At 41.5% G+C, this 15900-nt stretch overlaps 1 protein-coding gene across 3 annotated transcripts in view; it reads left to right on the top strand.

Annotated features, from left to right (window-relative positions):
* Positions 1-15900, top strand: part of oga (O-GlcNAcase) — a 65163-nt gene that overhangs the window by 30677 nt on the left and 18586 nt on the right. The window contains exons 10-14 of one of the 3 annotated variants that reach the window (XM_078222999.1): positions 3082-3256; positions 4974-5027; positions 8781-8866; positions 9894-9998; positions 14212-14300. In XM_078222999.1, coding sequence (XP_078079125.1) covers positions 3082-3256; positions 4974-5027; positions 8781-8866; positions 9894-9998; positions 14212-14300 — 509 coding nt within the window. Of the gene's footprint in view, positions 1-3081; positions 3257-4973; positions 5028-8780; positions 8867-9893; positions 9999-11100; positions 11228-14211; positions 14301-15900 lie in introns of those variants that run through there. The other 2 variants (XM_078223001.1, XM_078223000.1) reach the window with 2 other exon arrangements.

The raw sequence follows: 15900 nt of genomic DNA, 5'->3' as shown, positions 1-15900 counted from the left end.
CATATAGGTCAGACCAGGTAAGAATGACAGATTTCTATCCTAAGGACATCAGTGAACCAGATGGGTTTTTACAACAATCGACAATGGTTTCATGGTCATCAGTAGACTTTTAATCCAGATTTGTTTTTATTAAATTCAAATTTCACCATTTGCCATGGTGGGATTCAAACCTGGATCCCCAGAACATTACACTGGGTTACTAGTTCAGTGACAATATCACTGTGCCTCCCCTCAATGTCCCTGCGATTGAGAGTCTTTTGCGTGTATTCCTTTATTTATTTTCCAATTATGTTTGTAATCTGGTGTTCATTCAAAACCGCTGTCTGCCCTTATATATATTTGGCTGGAAGGAGCTTTAATTCCCCCCTTCCTCCCCAACCTCCACTCCTCCATCAAAATAATTTCCAAGTAAATATACGTTTGGATAGCTTGGTTTTGTTGGGTTATAAAATCTTTTATGGAGAATTGAATGAATGGGTAGCATTCTATTCTTTATCTATAAAGCTATTATTAATACTGATTTTCCTTTAACTTGATTTTTATCATTCCTCTGTTGTTCCACAAGAAAGGTTGGACGGTTAGGCCTGTACCCATTGGAGTTTAGAAGAATGACAAGTGATGTTAAGAATCTGAGATTTAATAGGGTAGTTTCCACTTGAGGGAGAGACGAGAACCAGCAGTTTAAGAATAAGAGCTCTACTGTTTAAGAAACAAACAAACAAAGTACAGTACAGCACAGGAAACAGGCCCTTCGGCCCTCCAAGCCTGTGCTGCTCCTTGGTCCAACTAGACCAATCGTTGTATCCCTCCATTCCCAGGCTGTTCATGTGACTATTCAGGTAAGTCTTAAACGATGGCAGCACATTCCAGGCCCCCACCACCCTCTGTGTAAAAAAAAAAACATCCCTCTAATATCTTGAGTTATACCTCGCCCCTCTCGCCTTGAGCCCATGACCCCTCGTGATCGTCACTTCTGATCTGGGAAAAAGTTTCCCACCATTCACCCTATCTATCCCCTTCATAATCTTGTACACCTCTATTAGATCTCCCCATATTCTCCGTCTTTCCAGGGAGAACAACCCCAGTTTACCCAATCTCTCCTCATAGCTAAGACCCTCCATACCAGGCAACATCCTGGTAAACCTTCTCTGCACTCTCTCTAACGCCTCCACGTCCTTCTGGTAGTGCGGCGACCAGAACTGGACGCAGTACTCCAAATGTCGCCTAACCAGCGTTCTATACAGCTGCATCATCAGACTCCAGCTTTTATACTCTATACCCCGTCCTATAAAGACAAGCATACCACATGCCTTCCTCACCACCTTCTCCACCTGTGTAGCCACCTTCAAGGATTTGTGGACTTGCACACCTAGGTCCCTCTGTGTTTCTATACTCTTGATGGCACTGCCATTTATTGTATAACTCCTCCCTACATTATTTCTTCCAAAATGCATCACTTCGCATTTATCCAGATTAAACTCCATCTGTTTAAGACAGAGATGGGGAGGATTTCTTTTCTGAGGGTGGTTAATCTGTCCCTAAAAATCAGTGGAAGCTGAGTCATTGAACAGATAAGGAAGTCAATGGTTTTGGGGAGTAGACGGCAAAGTTTTTTTAAAAGTTGAATTTGGACGCAACCAGATCAACCATTATTGAATGGCAGAGCAGACTTGAAGTGCTGAATGACCCAAGTCCTAAGTTGAAATGTTTCTCTGGAGTTTGAGTTACAGTCATTAGTTTTATCTGTTTCATGTTGATAAGTGCATTTCCCTGGAGAGTGCGACTGGATCTAATTTAAATTTGTTTTGGTGGTTGCCTACCTTTGTTGATAGTGTTGTGTTGGTTTTGTCACAATATAAAGCTAGAACAGAGCTGACAGTCGACTGTATTAAGTGATTTGCCCTTCTGCTACGTAAAAATTTAGCTCGTCCTTTAGAGAGACGAATGTTCGTGGCATGTCGAGAAATTGCAGTGCAATAATTTCTTCTTTGGAATGTACATGCTTTGTAAAGTCTTTCCAGCCACATTGTCTTCAATTGTCAGCTCAAGTTTAGTACAAAACAACTCGATCAATATATTCAGGGTTCTCAATTTTTTCTGTATTTAATTCATATGTACACTTATCAAGTGAGCCAGCACCACGCCGTTCATTGACTGATGTCGAGTGTGCCTACATACACCCAGATTTTGTTGTTGGAGTATTGTAGACTTACCAGAAAAATCTTTAGCGGTATAAATCGGTGCATCTGTATGACCAAGCACTTGTCCCTAACAATGGTAGGGATCAACAATGATTGCCTATATAAAGCTTGGTATTCACTCAAGTTCAGCTTCTGCAGGCACAGCTTCCACCTAACTTGCGATGGAACCTGCTTTTCTTTGTGAATTGTTTTTACTTCCAAGGATTTTCTTTGGGCTCAATACCATCTCTTCCTGTCAACAAACAGGTGCAGCTCAGAGTTAGGCCTTGGAAATGGCAGCATGCAATTAGGACTAGGCTGTTGCATGTTTCTCAAAGCAGTGAATTCTACACATTAAAGCTCCAAAAGTATTAAATCCCTTTTCAACGGCTGTTTCTCCAGTGGAAGATTATGACATGCAAGGGAAAAGGGTGCCTTTGAGTTGGGTGTTGGATTTTCAAATTGGGGAGGCGATGGCCCACTGGTATTATCGCTAAATTATTCATCCAGAAACTCAGCCAATATTCTGGGGACATGGGTTGGAATCCCGCCACAGCAGACGGTGGAATTTGAATTCAATTAAAAATATCTGGAATTAAGAATCTACTGTTGACCATGAAACCATTGTCGATTGTCAGGATAAACTGATCTGTTTCATTAATGCCCTTTAGGGAAGGAAATCCGCTGTCCTTACCTGGTCTGGCCGACGTGACTCCAGAGCCACAGCAACGTGGTTGACTCAACTGCCCTCGGGCAACTAGGGATGGGCAATAAATGCTGGCCAGCCAGTGATGCCCATGTCCTGTGAATTTTTTTTTTAAAAAGCCTGTGTGAAAGTTTGCTTCCCTGACTTCCAGCATATATTCAGATACTACAGATTTATCTATTGTTTGTGTTTCAGATTGAGAAATGGCATTTCAGAGCTACTAAGTTTGAAGAGATGTGCTGTGGTGTAATGCACATGTTTACCCGTCTTGCCAACTGTGAAAACCGATCCATTCTATATGATCTGTACCCATATGTCTGGGATATAAAGGGTGTGGTATCTATGGTGAAATCCTTTGTCCAGTGGTTAGGTAGGTAACAGTGCTGACTGGTGTTGTTCCCTCATGCTCTTGGTTTAAGAATCTTCAATTCTGTCAGCCCTTGAAAAATGTATCTCTTAAAGCAAGTACCCAGAATCCATATGAATGTGAGATAACAGTACCAAAATGGCAATAAAATATTCCTCACTTTTACTTCTGCCACGTCCAACACAACTCTCTTTCTTGGATTTTTTGCTCTTCATTTATCTGTTCAGTACAGGATATTAGCAAGCTGATATTCTGTTTCTACACTTAGATTTGAAACCATTACCAGAACTAATTTGGCCAAATTGAGAGAATCGTTTCCAAGACATCTGATATAATTTTTCTGGCCATTTGTGTTTTTCAGAGGCTGATGTAATTGTTCCCAGTAACTATTTTAAGCACATCAGTAGATTATTTTTTAAAGCAATGCCCCATTGCATTTTATTTTTGTGTTGTCTCTTTTTCTGGGACTGACTGTGGACTGCATCACGTCACTAGAACTCGCTACATGTTACAAAATTGAAGAATTTATCCTGAAAATACACCACTGAAATGTGCCATGATCATGCGGAGCTAGTGGGAGCTGCTTGCTGTGTTTTGTAACTACATTACTGTTTTCAACAGAACAGTGGCAGGCCAGCAGTTGCAGCAATCCGAAGGCTTGGAACGCAGCCTCCAGGCCAGCGCGCATGCGAACTTTATAAAAAGCGCAAGGCTATTCTGGTGTCTGCTGGTTCAGCCAGAGCTTCAAATGTGTGACCAGATGCAAAAAAAAAAGAGGGGGAGCTTTTCCAAAACTGAAACCAGAGACTCTAATCTGCCTTTCCAAAATCAATTGGAAAACGGTCATGGAATGAAACCGCAGCAATGGTGAATTTTATTTCATGTATATTGATTTAGGGTGGGGAAGTGCAGGCTGAGTAAGGCACCAGCATGGTCTGGGTTACAGCAAGTAACCAAATTTTATTCACAGGTTTTCTACGCAGATGGCAGGGATTATGGCGTGGATGCAGACTTTAAAACTGATGCAGCAGGCAGCTCAACTAGCACTGTGATCATGGCTTGGGTTCAGATCATGAGTCAGCTTTGGAATGCTCAGGCTTAGGGATTCTTTTTTGTTTTAGCTGGTGGGCCTCCAATCTAAGAGTAAAGCTTTGAGTACACACTTTGAAAAGAGTGATTGAATAGTACAGAAGGGCAAGAAGAGGGCTCCTGTCTATTAAAACCATTATCCAAGATTTGATATTTAAGTCTAGCAGTGAGACCCATACACACTCTCTGGAATTTTATTTAATAAATTAATCTTATGCAGAGTTTGTAATGTTGAATGATTCTTCCTGTGGAAAGCACTTGACCTGAGGTAAAAGTTTCAACAAAACATAATTGCTTCCAGAAAACATATTAAGCTCTTCAGCGTGACTGCTGATCTACAGCTTTTGTAATGGACAAATGTGCATGCAGCAGCTCATTGCTAGGTAGCAAACACGAGATTCAATTTAATCCGCTGTTGGACATGCAGAGCTTTGGCTGGAGCAGTAATCGGGTTACACAAGGGGACATCAGTTCTATTGAAGTATTTGGCTAATACCATTGTAGGAGACACAGTTCTAGTGCGTGTAGTGATGCAGTTCACGTTGTGCCATAACCTGAGTGTGATGCTGTGATGTGACGGGTTACTAATGGCCTCTTCTATTGTCTTGTCTTCTTCCCTCATTGTGTACAGATGGAAGAATCCTCAGCACAAGTTACTACAGCTGTGGGATCGACAACGCCAGATGTACGAAGCGTGGCGCGATTATTCATTAAGTTTAGAATGATAGGCAGTGAGGCCTTTTAAAAGGAAATGTACTGAACAAAAAAGTTTTGAAGTCACATTTGCGCAGCTACTATTATAAGAAATGCTTTAACAATTTCTTTTATTTGTAGAGCGCTTATGTTAACCTAGATAGTCTTTCAAATCAAGACTAGTTGTGCTACTGTCCAAATGTACCCGTTACAAGCTTTTTAAAATTTAATTACTCTAGATTTGCGGTCTGTCCATAATTCATGAAAAAAAAACTTCCAAAGCTGCTGATATTTTTAGAAATGGGTTGTGTCTCGGAACCTGACTTATTCAATGTATGAATAGAAACCAGTTGCAGCTTAAAACTAATTTTACAAGCTTTCCACTGCATCAAAAAAATTATTGAAGTTTCAGTAAAGTATTGCCTGTCACCTTCACGGACTTCATTTTTGTAAAATTTACATCGCCCATCTCAACACAGCCTGTAACTTGGGTACTGCTCAGGACTGTATCTCACTAGTGAATCGAGAGGGAACGCTTCCTTATTCTTAGCCAAGTTTCAGACTCGTTTTGTATTGATTTAAAACGAGCGAGGCCCAGAAATTGAAGCTTTTCCTCTTGCGTTGCTGCGCTGATCCTGTCAGATGACTGAAATGGTATGGGACTGTACAGTAGTGATCACCTCTGTCACGTATTTGGGATGCTGAGGGAAAGTGAAAGTAAAATGAGTTGAGCCATTAAGTCCTGCGATTTTAAAAACTATGGAAGAGCTCTGACTTGGTTTGTTGTATCTTACTGTGACAAGTTGAGAGTTCAGGAACAGAGTTCCTGAAAACCTTGTAGAGATGATTTGATTTTTGTGTGTGAGAGCTCAAAAGTCTATACTGAAGGAAATGAACTTCTGAGTTTCGTTAACTTTGAAATGGTTGCTGCCTTTGTTTCTTGTGTTGTGGGGAAGGTTGATTGCAAAATACAAGCATGTGTCTGCGAGCATTTTGATTTGTTGCTGTTCACCGCTCTCTACTTTGCCCCGAGCTTCTCTCCACACCTCTCAATCAACCCACATCTTGGAGCAGAAGTAGGCCTTGCAGGCCCTTGGGCCTGCCCTGCTGTTCAACAAGTTTGTGACTGATCTTTTTACATCACCTCCAATTTCCTATCCTGTTCCCATATAGTTTGGTTCCCTTAGTGTCTGGAGAATTTTTGAATCAGCATCACTGAAAATTTGGTAATACACCTGAGTTAATTTGGATCCTTTATGAATTAGCCCATTCACATGATTTGAAGCAGAACCTTAGGAGATGACTTCAAATTTTTACACCATTTAATTTAAATGGTTGCTTTGAGAAATCATCCATGGAATGGATTTTGTAGTAGGCATTGAAAGCAATTTGGTCCTTGTGTTCATCTCTGAAACCTTTGGTTTAGATAGTCTGACCAAAATGGCAGGTGGACGTGGAGCTTGGTGTCTTTTGTCAAGTCCCCTATCTTAGGATAATGTTACAGAGTAGTATGTAAATGCGGAGTGTGTAAATAGGAATGCGCAATTCTGAAGATTTGTATTCACAAAAAACCTCCCTTGTGAAACGCCCCTTGCTTCTCTCAACTTTCTAAATGGTTATTTTAATGTCTTGCAAGCATGAATTGATTTTTTTTCTTTTCTCTTCTCCCCATTCTCTATCAAATGGTCATGTGTTTGCTTCAGAATTTGAACACTGTATATGTTTGGCAAAGCTAGTAGCAGGGTTCACCTTTTCAACACAGCTTCAGCTCTGACATGGTTAACGTTGTGCCTGTTCATGAGGTGACTCTGGGAAACTTGCAGGCCAGTGTAAGTTAGGACTCTTCCTGTTTTGCTAGACCAGTGATGCTGATGACTTCAAAGTGCCAAAATATCATGTTCTCTGCATCCATTTATAGGACTGTTTCTAGTTATGACACGCTTCAAAAGATTGAAACCCAGACAATCAGGCTGACATTCCATTGCTAAACTAAAAAGCTGGACTGTTAGAAGTGCCATATTTTGATTGAGATGTTAAATTGAGGACATGTCAGGTGGATGCACTCTTTTGAAAAAGAGCATGGAACTTCTCAATGGTATCCTGGCTAATGTTCATCCCTTGGTCAGCATTGTTAAAATTAATATGGGTTATTAGCCCATTGCTGTTTGTGGGAGCTTGTTGCATTAAAAAGTGACCACACTTCAGAAACACTTTAAATGCTGTAAATTGCCTTTGGAAATCCTGAGGTGGTGAAAGCTGCCATATAAATGCAAGTTGTTTTTCAACCTGAAGTTGTGATGACTGAAGATTCAAGGTTAATTCAAAACCAATCTGCTCGAACATAAATCATTAAGCACACTGTAAACAATTCTGCGATGTCCTGTTTTCAGTGGGCATCAATTCATTGAAAAGTACTTGTGTTTGATGCTGCAGTGCTCAGTAAAGACATTCTCTTTATGGGACAGATACTGGGCAGGAACACGTTTCAGACCTTCAACATCTGCATATAAATATTTACTTGGATTATGAGTTCAAGTCTAGAAATACACAGAAGCAACTAATTTCAAGCAAAGTAGAAAAATGGAAGAACCAGCTCTCATTTTCCGTCAGCTTACTAATATGACTGCCTCAAACATAAGCTGAACACCTGGCTGGAACAGAAAGTGAAGGTCATTGAGTGTAGGTTGGGGTGATGAAATATTCCAATGGAACAGCGTTTCTTTGTCACTGTCACCATGGGCTGATGCCTGGCCATGTGAACATTGAGATCGTGTTTCTCTTGATTACCTTGTTGAGATTGGAAAAAGATTCCGTGGAACATCTTGAAAGATAGAAAAGATGAGTTAAAGTATGTGGTAGAGCAAGTTGTACACATTTTGTGGAAGAAATCAACTGGTCAACATGCAAGACTTTCTTTCCTTTTGGCACTCTGGTCGCCCAGAACAGGAATGCACTCAGGAAAGCATTGCCCATTCATTGTGTAAAGGAAGCTGTACCCAATACTGACTTCTGCTTTAATGTGCCAGCATTGAATGTTTGCTTTGCTGTATGGAGTTCTTCATCCATTGAAAATCTTCCAATATACAGGAGTTCAGAACAGAAGATGCTGTTAGTCAGTGTGACTGAGTTTTTAATGTGACAATTTTGCTGATTAGGTCATTTGAAAACAAGTTTGTTTTGGTCGATTCTCAGATTGAAGCTTGTACTATTTGTGGTCTATAAACTGTGCAGGTCAAGGAAGTGTTTGTTTAAAACAAACATATCCTTATACCAAATGTCATCTGACAAGAGGAGCAACTGAATGTGACTTCAGTTAAATTAAGATATTTCCAGTTTACTTAGGGCTGCAATGGAACCTTTGGGGAGGGGGAGGCACCCTTCAATATTTGAAATTTATCTGAAGTACCCAAACGGTAGAGAAAATTGGAATTAATCCATGCACAATTTTTTAAAAGGACATTGTAAACGGAGTGCCATTGCAGACCATTCCTTGATTTGCGGTGGAGCTGGATGGGTTTATTGTTGGATTTTATATATTGTAGCTCCCCTAAAAAAAAAACTGGGCGCAAGAGTGATTCCTAAATAATGTGAATCATTACAGCCCTAAATTTTTGAGTTCTAGGTCAGATAGGACATTTCTTGTTGCGCGCTTTTTCTTTCTGTTGAAAAGGTGTGTTGCTTTTGCGGAAAAGTAAGACCACAGGAAGCCCCCACGTAACATTCTCCGCTTGGATCTGATCAACAGGGTGTCGTAGTCAATCTTCAGCACAGTTCTTGAGTGGCGACCAAGAACCCTGGGCCTTTAGAGGTGGTCTAGCAGGAGAGTTTCAGGTATTCCACGAATTCCCGGTGACTGATGTTTTTTTTCATTTTGAGAGAAAGAAAACTTGAACAAAAAGAAAGGATTGGTCTGTTGATGGCTAGCTGGTTTCCCTAACTATCTGGTACATTTGGTACTGGCACTAATTTGCTTTCTTTTCAGTTGGAAGGAGATGCTGGAATCCCATTGCGCCTGCGCCACAAATTTTAGTTTGTATATGTCTTTCACAAACATATTCCTTTGCAGGTCGCGCAGCGTTTACTCAGCGCTTGCGCTGGCGCGGCTTGCTTGCTTTGGTCTCGAAGTTCCATGAACAAACATGACCATGTAATAAAGTGAATATTCAGCTTCTAAAATGTGGGTGGGTTGGGGATAGGTGAATACAAAAGATGCTTGAATTAGAGTGAAGTGAAACTTAGCTGAGTTTGTCAGTGGTAACCCATAGGTGTTCCACAAATGTAAGGGATGATGGAGAAAGATGTTTTTGTCTTGGCTACAGCTGAATCTTCCTGGTTTTGCTAAAATATTCATGGAGTTTCGCTGCGCTGTTTTTCTTTTCTTCCCTACAGGTGCTTTTGCGCGCAGCCTGCGAAACCGCGCTTGCGAAGAAGCTTGGGATGCACGGCTTCGTCAGCCAGTTAACCCTCTGCAGACCAAACCTCCTCTCTGAAATTTCCTTGCTCCCACCCCTCCCCTCCCCAGCAGAGTTCATTTGTCCCTTTTTAAAAAAAAGAATAAAACATTAAACACAGAAATTTTGCATAGTAAGTACATTTATATCTTGACATATTTGCTGCTGTTGATACTGGTCGGCATTGGATGTCGTTTTAAAGTGTAAAATTAGGCCCTTTACAGAAGTGAGCAGTTCCCCACTTAAAAAATTTAATTGATTGCTCTGTTAGTTAAACTGAGGTTGCTTTACACGGTGCCTTCAGTAGCAAATGAGTTTGAAACTGCAAAGGTATCTTGTGTGGAACAGATGTTGGTATCCAGATTCTGGAGTAGAGCTGTACTGACTAAGTTGTTTGTTCTTCACAGCGTTTGTTGCCAATTGAGGGGGCAAATGATCTCTTCTACCAGCCACCACCACCCATGCCCACCTCAAAAGTGTACACAATCAGACCGTACTTTCCAAAAGATGAGGTAAGTTTACTAACTATGCACCTTCGTAAAATTGCTTTTGGAGTGCTCTCAATTTTGATATCTAGTTTTGTCTGCTAACGTAAACTAGGACAAAGTGTAAACTTTAATCCTGTTGCAATGCCCCTCTCCACCTCCAATATTGTGAAAGTTGTAGTCAGTCACAGCTTAGTATTTATGGTTACTCTTGGGTCAGGTTCCTCTTGTGGAACTGTTGAGGTTTGTAGCCAAGGGAACTGTTATAGACGCTATGGAGTCTGTGCTAAGACAACATTTTGTGTAAAGAATTTTCTCCTAACGTTTTTCCTTGCCGACTTAGTACTTTTAACTCCCTTATTACTGCCACCTCCCAGCGGCTGTTGTTTCATCAGTGTCTTCATAACATCCTAATGCCTCATAGTTTCAGCAACTTTGTCCTCTTAGCCATCTTTATCACAGTGAAAATAGTCCCAGAACCTCAAGTTACCCTTCAAAGCCCCAGACTCTTCCTTCAGCATTGGTTGCTAAATCCGGAGTTGGGATACTAGCATTTTTGTTTAGCTTACCCTGCTGAGCCCAATTGAAGTCTGATTCTATTGAACATTTGAAGCAGTGGAAGGTGCAGAAATGTGGGAAAGTCTTTTTTTATTCATTCATGGGACATGGACGACGCTGGCTGGTCAGCATTTATTGCCCATCCCTAGTTATCCTTGAGAAGGTGGTGACGAGCTGCCGCCTTGATTGTTGCAGTCCACAATGCCATTAGGGAGGGAATTCCCAGATTTTGATCCAGTGACTGCGAAGGAACGGCGATAAAATGAGGATTAATGTTTTATTTCTTCAGCCAAGACCTGCCACAGATGCACTAAAGTATATAGCTTCCTTCTGTGTGCTAAACATCAGGAATAGTCTTGACCTGCAATGCTGTTGCTTATCTGAGACTGCTTTGTTTTGGTTTATCAAGTGAATTGATGATTGGGTTAAAGTGTGTACCAATCTGTGTATCGAAAAGATTTAACACCATGATTTTAAGCCATGCAGACTTGCAGGTTTATCCTTTTGCTCAGTTTTATATCAGAAATAAATCTTGCTGAATATGGTTAACCGTGACTCCTATTTTGGTAAGGAGCAAGATCCGATGAATTGCTTGGCATGACTTCAGACTCCCTGTTTGTTGCCTGAAAAAGAACAAGTGGACCAGCTACTACTTGCACAGCCGAAATAGTGATAACCTGATCTTTTCAGGTAAAGAAATCTGGGAACCTGGAATGCTATGGGATGAAGGATTTGTCCTCCATGGTATCATGCAGACAGAAACCACCACTGATATGAATTTACTTGGTAAGTTTGATATCAGATTGGACAGCTACAATCATGCTTCCAATACTTGAGACCTTGGTCTTGCTCATGACTCTGGTACCTATGCAAATACCCACTTTTGTTGAAATCACTTCTATGGGTTGGTCTCTAGATGTTGGATTTTTGGACATCTGTTTCAGAGTATCGCAAACACTTCGGCATTCTTTTAAGAATAGACCTGTTGTGATTCAGCTCTTTGTGCCAGTAAATTGGACTTGAGCGGGGTTACTTTAGAATATATTTTTGGCTGCAATTAAGTGCCAACATTCCCTAGCATGTAAGATTGTTGCCATCATGGGATTCAAATTTGGCAATTTTTTGTATTGGTTCAGCTGGTGATACAAGCCCAAGATGTGCCCTAAATGTACCTAATTTTCAGGTGGGCACCAGGAACGCGTTGAAGATTATCCAAACTGTTCAATATTGGTGTTGTCTTACTGTCCTCAATTGCTTGATGCGAGTCAGGTAAAGGCCTCACACTAGAAGCTCTATAATTGTGTCAAAGGAATTTATGTAAATCAAGACTTAAGACCAAGTTTAGCATTCCTTTATATTGGCTTTAATTGATATCACTGCCAAGTCATCCTATGGCAAAATACTTGGTTTCAAATAGGAAAACTCATTATCCCGTAGAGCTGGTTTCTCACTTAATTGCATTGTCATAATGGCCTTATAACTCAATCATGGTCAGTTTTGGGGTTCTGTTTCACTAAACAATGCCATTGGACTTTTTAAATATCCCTCTGTGCTTGCTTAGTGGGGATGAATTTCTTACAATTTCATCATCCTCGATGCCGACCAAAGTCATCTTGTCAATCGCTACTCAACATCTGCGTTTCTTGGATTGTACATACCACTGGTGAACTGATCTGTAACCATTCGCAAGAAAATGGACTATAATTGCTTGAAAATGCCATTCTGAGCCCTCTAACATGAGGCTGTTTTTTATGAGAGACACGCTTGGATACAAGGGTGGCACAGTGGTTACCACTGCTGCCTCACAGAGCCAGGGACCTGGGTTCAATTCCGGCCTCAAGTCACTGTGGAGTTTGCACGTTTTCCGTGTCTGCATGGATTTCCTCCAGGTGCTCCAGTTTCCTCCCACAATCCAAAGATGTGCAGGTTAGGTTGATTGGCCATGCTAAATTGCCCCTTAGTGTCAGAGTACAATAGCAGGATAAATATGTGGAATGACAGGGATAAGGCCTGGGTGGGATTGTAGTCGGTGCAGTTCCGATGGTCCGAATGGCCTCCTTCTGCATCTTAGGGATTGTGTGACAACTTCATTCTGCAATGTTTGACATTGGATGGATTAGCCTGTACACCAAAGCATTGTAGGACACTGCTCCTTACTACGGGTTATGCTACATAGGGGTGAGGTGATTTATTTTGGTTGTGTAGGCAGTGATTGTCAGTTTGCAGACTATCAATCTGAATAGTTGGAAGTTTTATTTTGACTTTGTGTTAACATAGTATCTCATTTAATGTGTTGCTATATTTGTTCTTTACAAAATTCAGATTGCAGTAGGACCATGTAGTTCTTCCCTCCTGCTCAGTTCTTGCGCAAAGCATTGAATCTGTGCTCGTGTGTTAATAGACATGGGCATCATGGTATCTTGGCAAACATCAAAAAACAATGAGGTCGTTATTACATTGTGTGGGAGTGTGCTGTGCACAACTTTTCAACATTGCAACAGTGATGACAGTACTTGATTGCCTTTTAGGGCCATTCAACCATCTGCTACATTAATGCAAATCTTCCTTTCCAAAGTGACCATTGTTTGTGGTATGATTCGTGGATGATGAATATTGGCTCTTTAGCGATGCTTGGTCATTTTCTCATCTGGTATATGTACATTGGCACAAACATTTAAATTCACTAAAGAGCCAGAGCCAATTTTTGAGCCTCCCTCTTTCTCCCATAATCAAAGAGGGAGAGCTGAATTATGATGCCCTTTCTGCAGCTCTGGCTGAGATCAACTAATTCATCAAAGACCAGGACTGAAGCTGGACCCCTCCTGATCTTTTTGGCTTTGTAATCTCCTGGATGAACTCCAGTCTTTGGCGGTTCTTGGGACAGTGCTAATGATACCTGCATTTCAACTGGACATATGCTGAGACAGTTTTACCATATCTGTATGGAAAAGGACAGATTTGTCTGCACTGCAGGTTATTCCCAGGTGTTTCTGTCATTGGAACTCTGAATTTCTAATTACAAAAAATAAATGCAGCGTTATTACCTGTTGCATTAATTCAAGTTTTGCAAATTATTCTCTTCACTCTGCAGCCAGCTTTTCATGAGACTTTGCTTTATATTTCCTCCAACATCATTCCATTGGATGTAAGTTAACCCCAGACCTGGATTGTTGCTGCTATTTAAGGCACTATAAAGCTTGCCCGTAGTATTTGCAAAGGCACTATGTGACTTCAGTAAGTATGCTGTTATTTGACAGATCAGTACTTGTAAAGAACATAGGAAATTTAGATTTAGTTTATTCCTGCCCTTCAATGTAACTTTTATTTAAGATATACTTAATGTTGGCTTGTTGGGTATTCTTATAGCAGCTTACTTAAAGGCAATGTATTTCTTGGTAGGCTCTAGATTTTGGCAATTCAAATGTAAAGAAGGTTTGGTTGGTCTCACCAGAAGCTCTCCCACTCCCATTCCACCACAGCACAACTTGGTTGGTGGTAGGTAGAATAAGTATTGTAGGCTGTTTCCGTAAACCGCCAACGATATGGCTCATGGTTCCTGAATATTTCAGATCAGCAGAAATCCCAAGGTGTAATGTGTGTTTTATCAGGAACAGTTCTACTTTATTAATGTGTACCTGATGTATAAAAGTGCCAAGTATTAGCAGATTTGCTTTATCTACAGGCTTCCGTGTACAAGATCTGTAAGGAGATGTATGATGATGAAATGGATGGTGACTCAATGTCTTATCAACCAGATATCATTGGTGACAGGTGAGTGTATTGTGTGTGGGCGGAGGGGGCTAACTGTTTTCTGTTCCTGTTTTGATTGCAGTGTCGCTTCTATTGGGATCTTGTTCCATAAGTGCACGTCCCCAGCTCCAACAAAAGGCAAGACAAATCTAATCTGGCCAATTACTGCCCCATCAGCCCACTCTCATTATCATCAAACTGATTTAAGGGGTCGTCAACGCTGCGATCAAACATCACTCAACTCAGCAATTAGCTGTTTACCAATGCTGAGGTTGGATTCTGCGAGGACCACTCAACTTCATGTCATATTACAGCCTTTCTCCAAACATGGACAAAGGAGCTGAATTCCTGAGGTGAGGTGAGAGTGACCTCGAGACCGCAATTGACAACATAAGGTATTAAACGGCCCTTGTTAAATTGAAATCACAGAATGGATTGAAGCCCAGAAGGAGCCTTTCAGCCCATCATGTCCGTGCCGCTCTCTGCAAGAGCAACTCCGTGAACCCTGTCCTTTCCCTATTGCTCTGCAAATTTATTCTGTTCAGGTGCTTATCCAATTACCACACACTCGGGCTGTGCATTCCAGACCGAACCATTTGCTGCATTAGAAGAAAATTTTCCTAACATCGTCATTGATTTTTGGCTAATCACCGTAAATTGGTGTCCTCTGCTTCTTGACCTTCTGCTACCGGGAGCAGTTTCTCTCTTCTGTCCAGAGCCCTCATGATTTTGAACAGCTATCAACCTCTCCTCTAAAGAGGACAACCCAGCTTCTCCACATGTCTGTGCACTCCATCAAGTCGGTGGGAATTTGTTGAGGTGTGGACACTCCACTGGTTGGAGTCATTCCTAGCACAGAAATGATTGTGGCTTTTGGAAGTCAATCATCTCAGCCTCCTGACATTGCTGCAAGAGCTCCTGATGGAAATGTCTGAGGCCCAACCGGTTTCAGCTGCTTCATCGATGACCTTTCCTCCATCATAAGGGAGGTATGTTTGCTGATTGTACAAATAAGGACGGCACGGTAGCACAGTGGTTAGCACTGCTGCTTCACAGCTCCAGGGTCCTGGGTTCGATTCCCGGCTTGGGTCACTGTCTGTGTGGAGTTTGCACATTCTCCTCGTGTCTGCGTGGGTTTCCTCCGGGTGCTCCGGTTTCCTCCCACAGTCCAAAGATGTGCAGGTTAGGTTGATTGGCCATGCTAAAATTGCCCCTTAGTGTCCTGGGATGTGTGGATTAGCGGGTAAAATATGTTGGGATATGGGGGTAGGGCCTGGGTGGGATTGTGGTCGGTGCAGACTCGATGGGCCGAATGGCCTCTTTCTGTACTGTAGGGTTTCTATGATTCTATGAAATGTCTATTAGCGACTCTCCAGATAATGATGCAGTTCATGCCCACATGCACCATGACCTGGGAAGCTTTCAGACTTGGCTGAGAAGTAGCAAGTAACATTCCTGCCAGACAAGTTCTAAGCAATGACGATCTTGAGGAAAATAATCATTTTCTCTTGACATCCAGTGACGTTGCCATCAACATTCTTGGGGTGACCATTGATCAGAAATACAATTTGACCAACCACATAAATATTGTGACTACAGGAGCAGGTCAGAGGCTGGAAGT

This window comes from Mustelus asterias, chromosome 11 (genome assembly GCF_964213995.1).
Source record: "Mustelus asterias chromosome 11, sMusAst1.hap1.1, whole genome shotgun sequence".
In the NCBI taxonomy this organism is placed as follows: Eukaryota; Metazoa; Chordata; class Chondrichthyes; order Carcharhiniformes; family Triakidae; genus Mustelus; species Mustelus asterias.
This window is presented reverse-complemented; position numbering and strand designations above follow the sequence as displayed.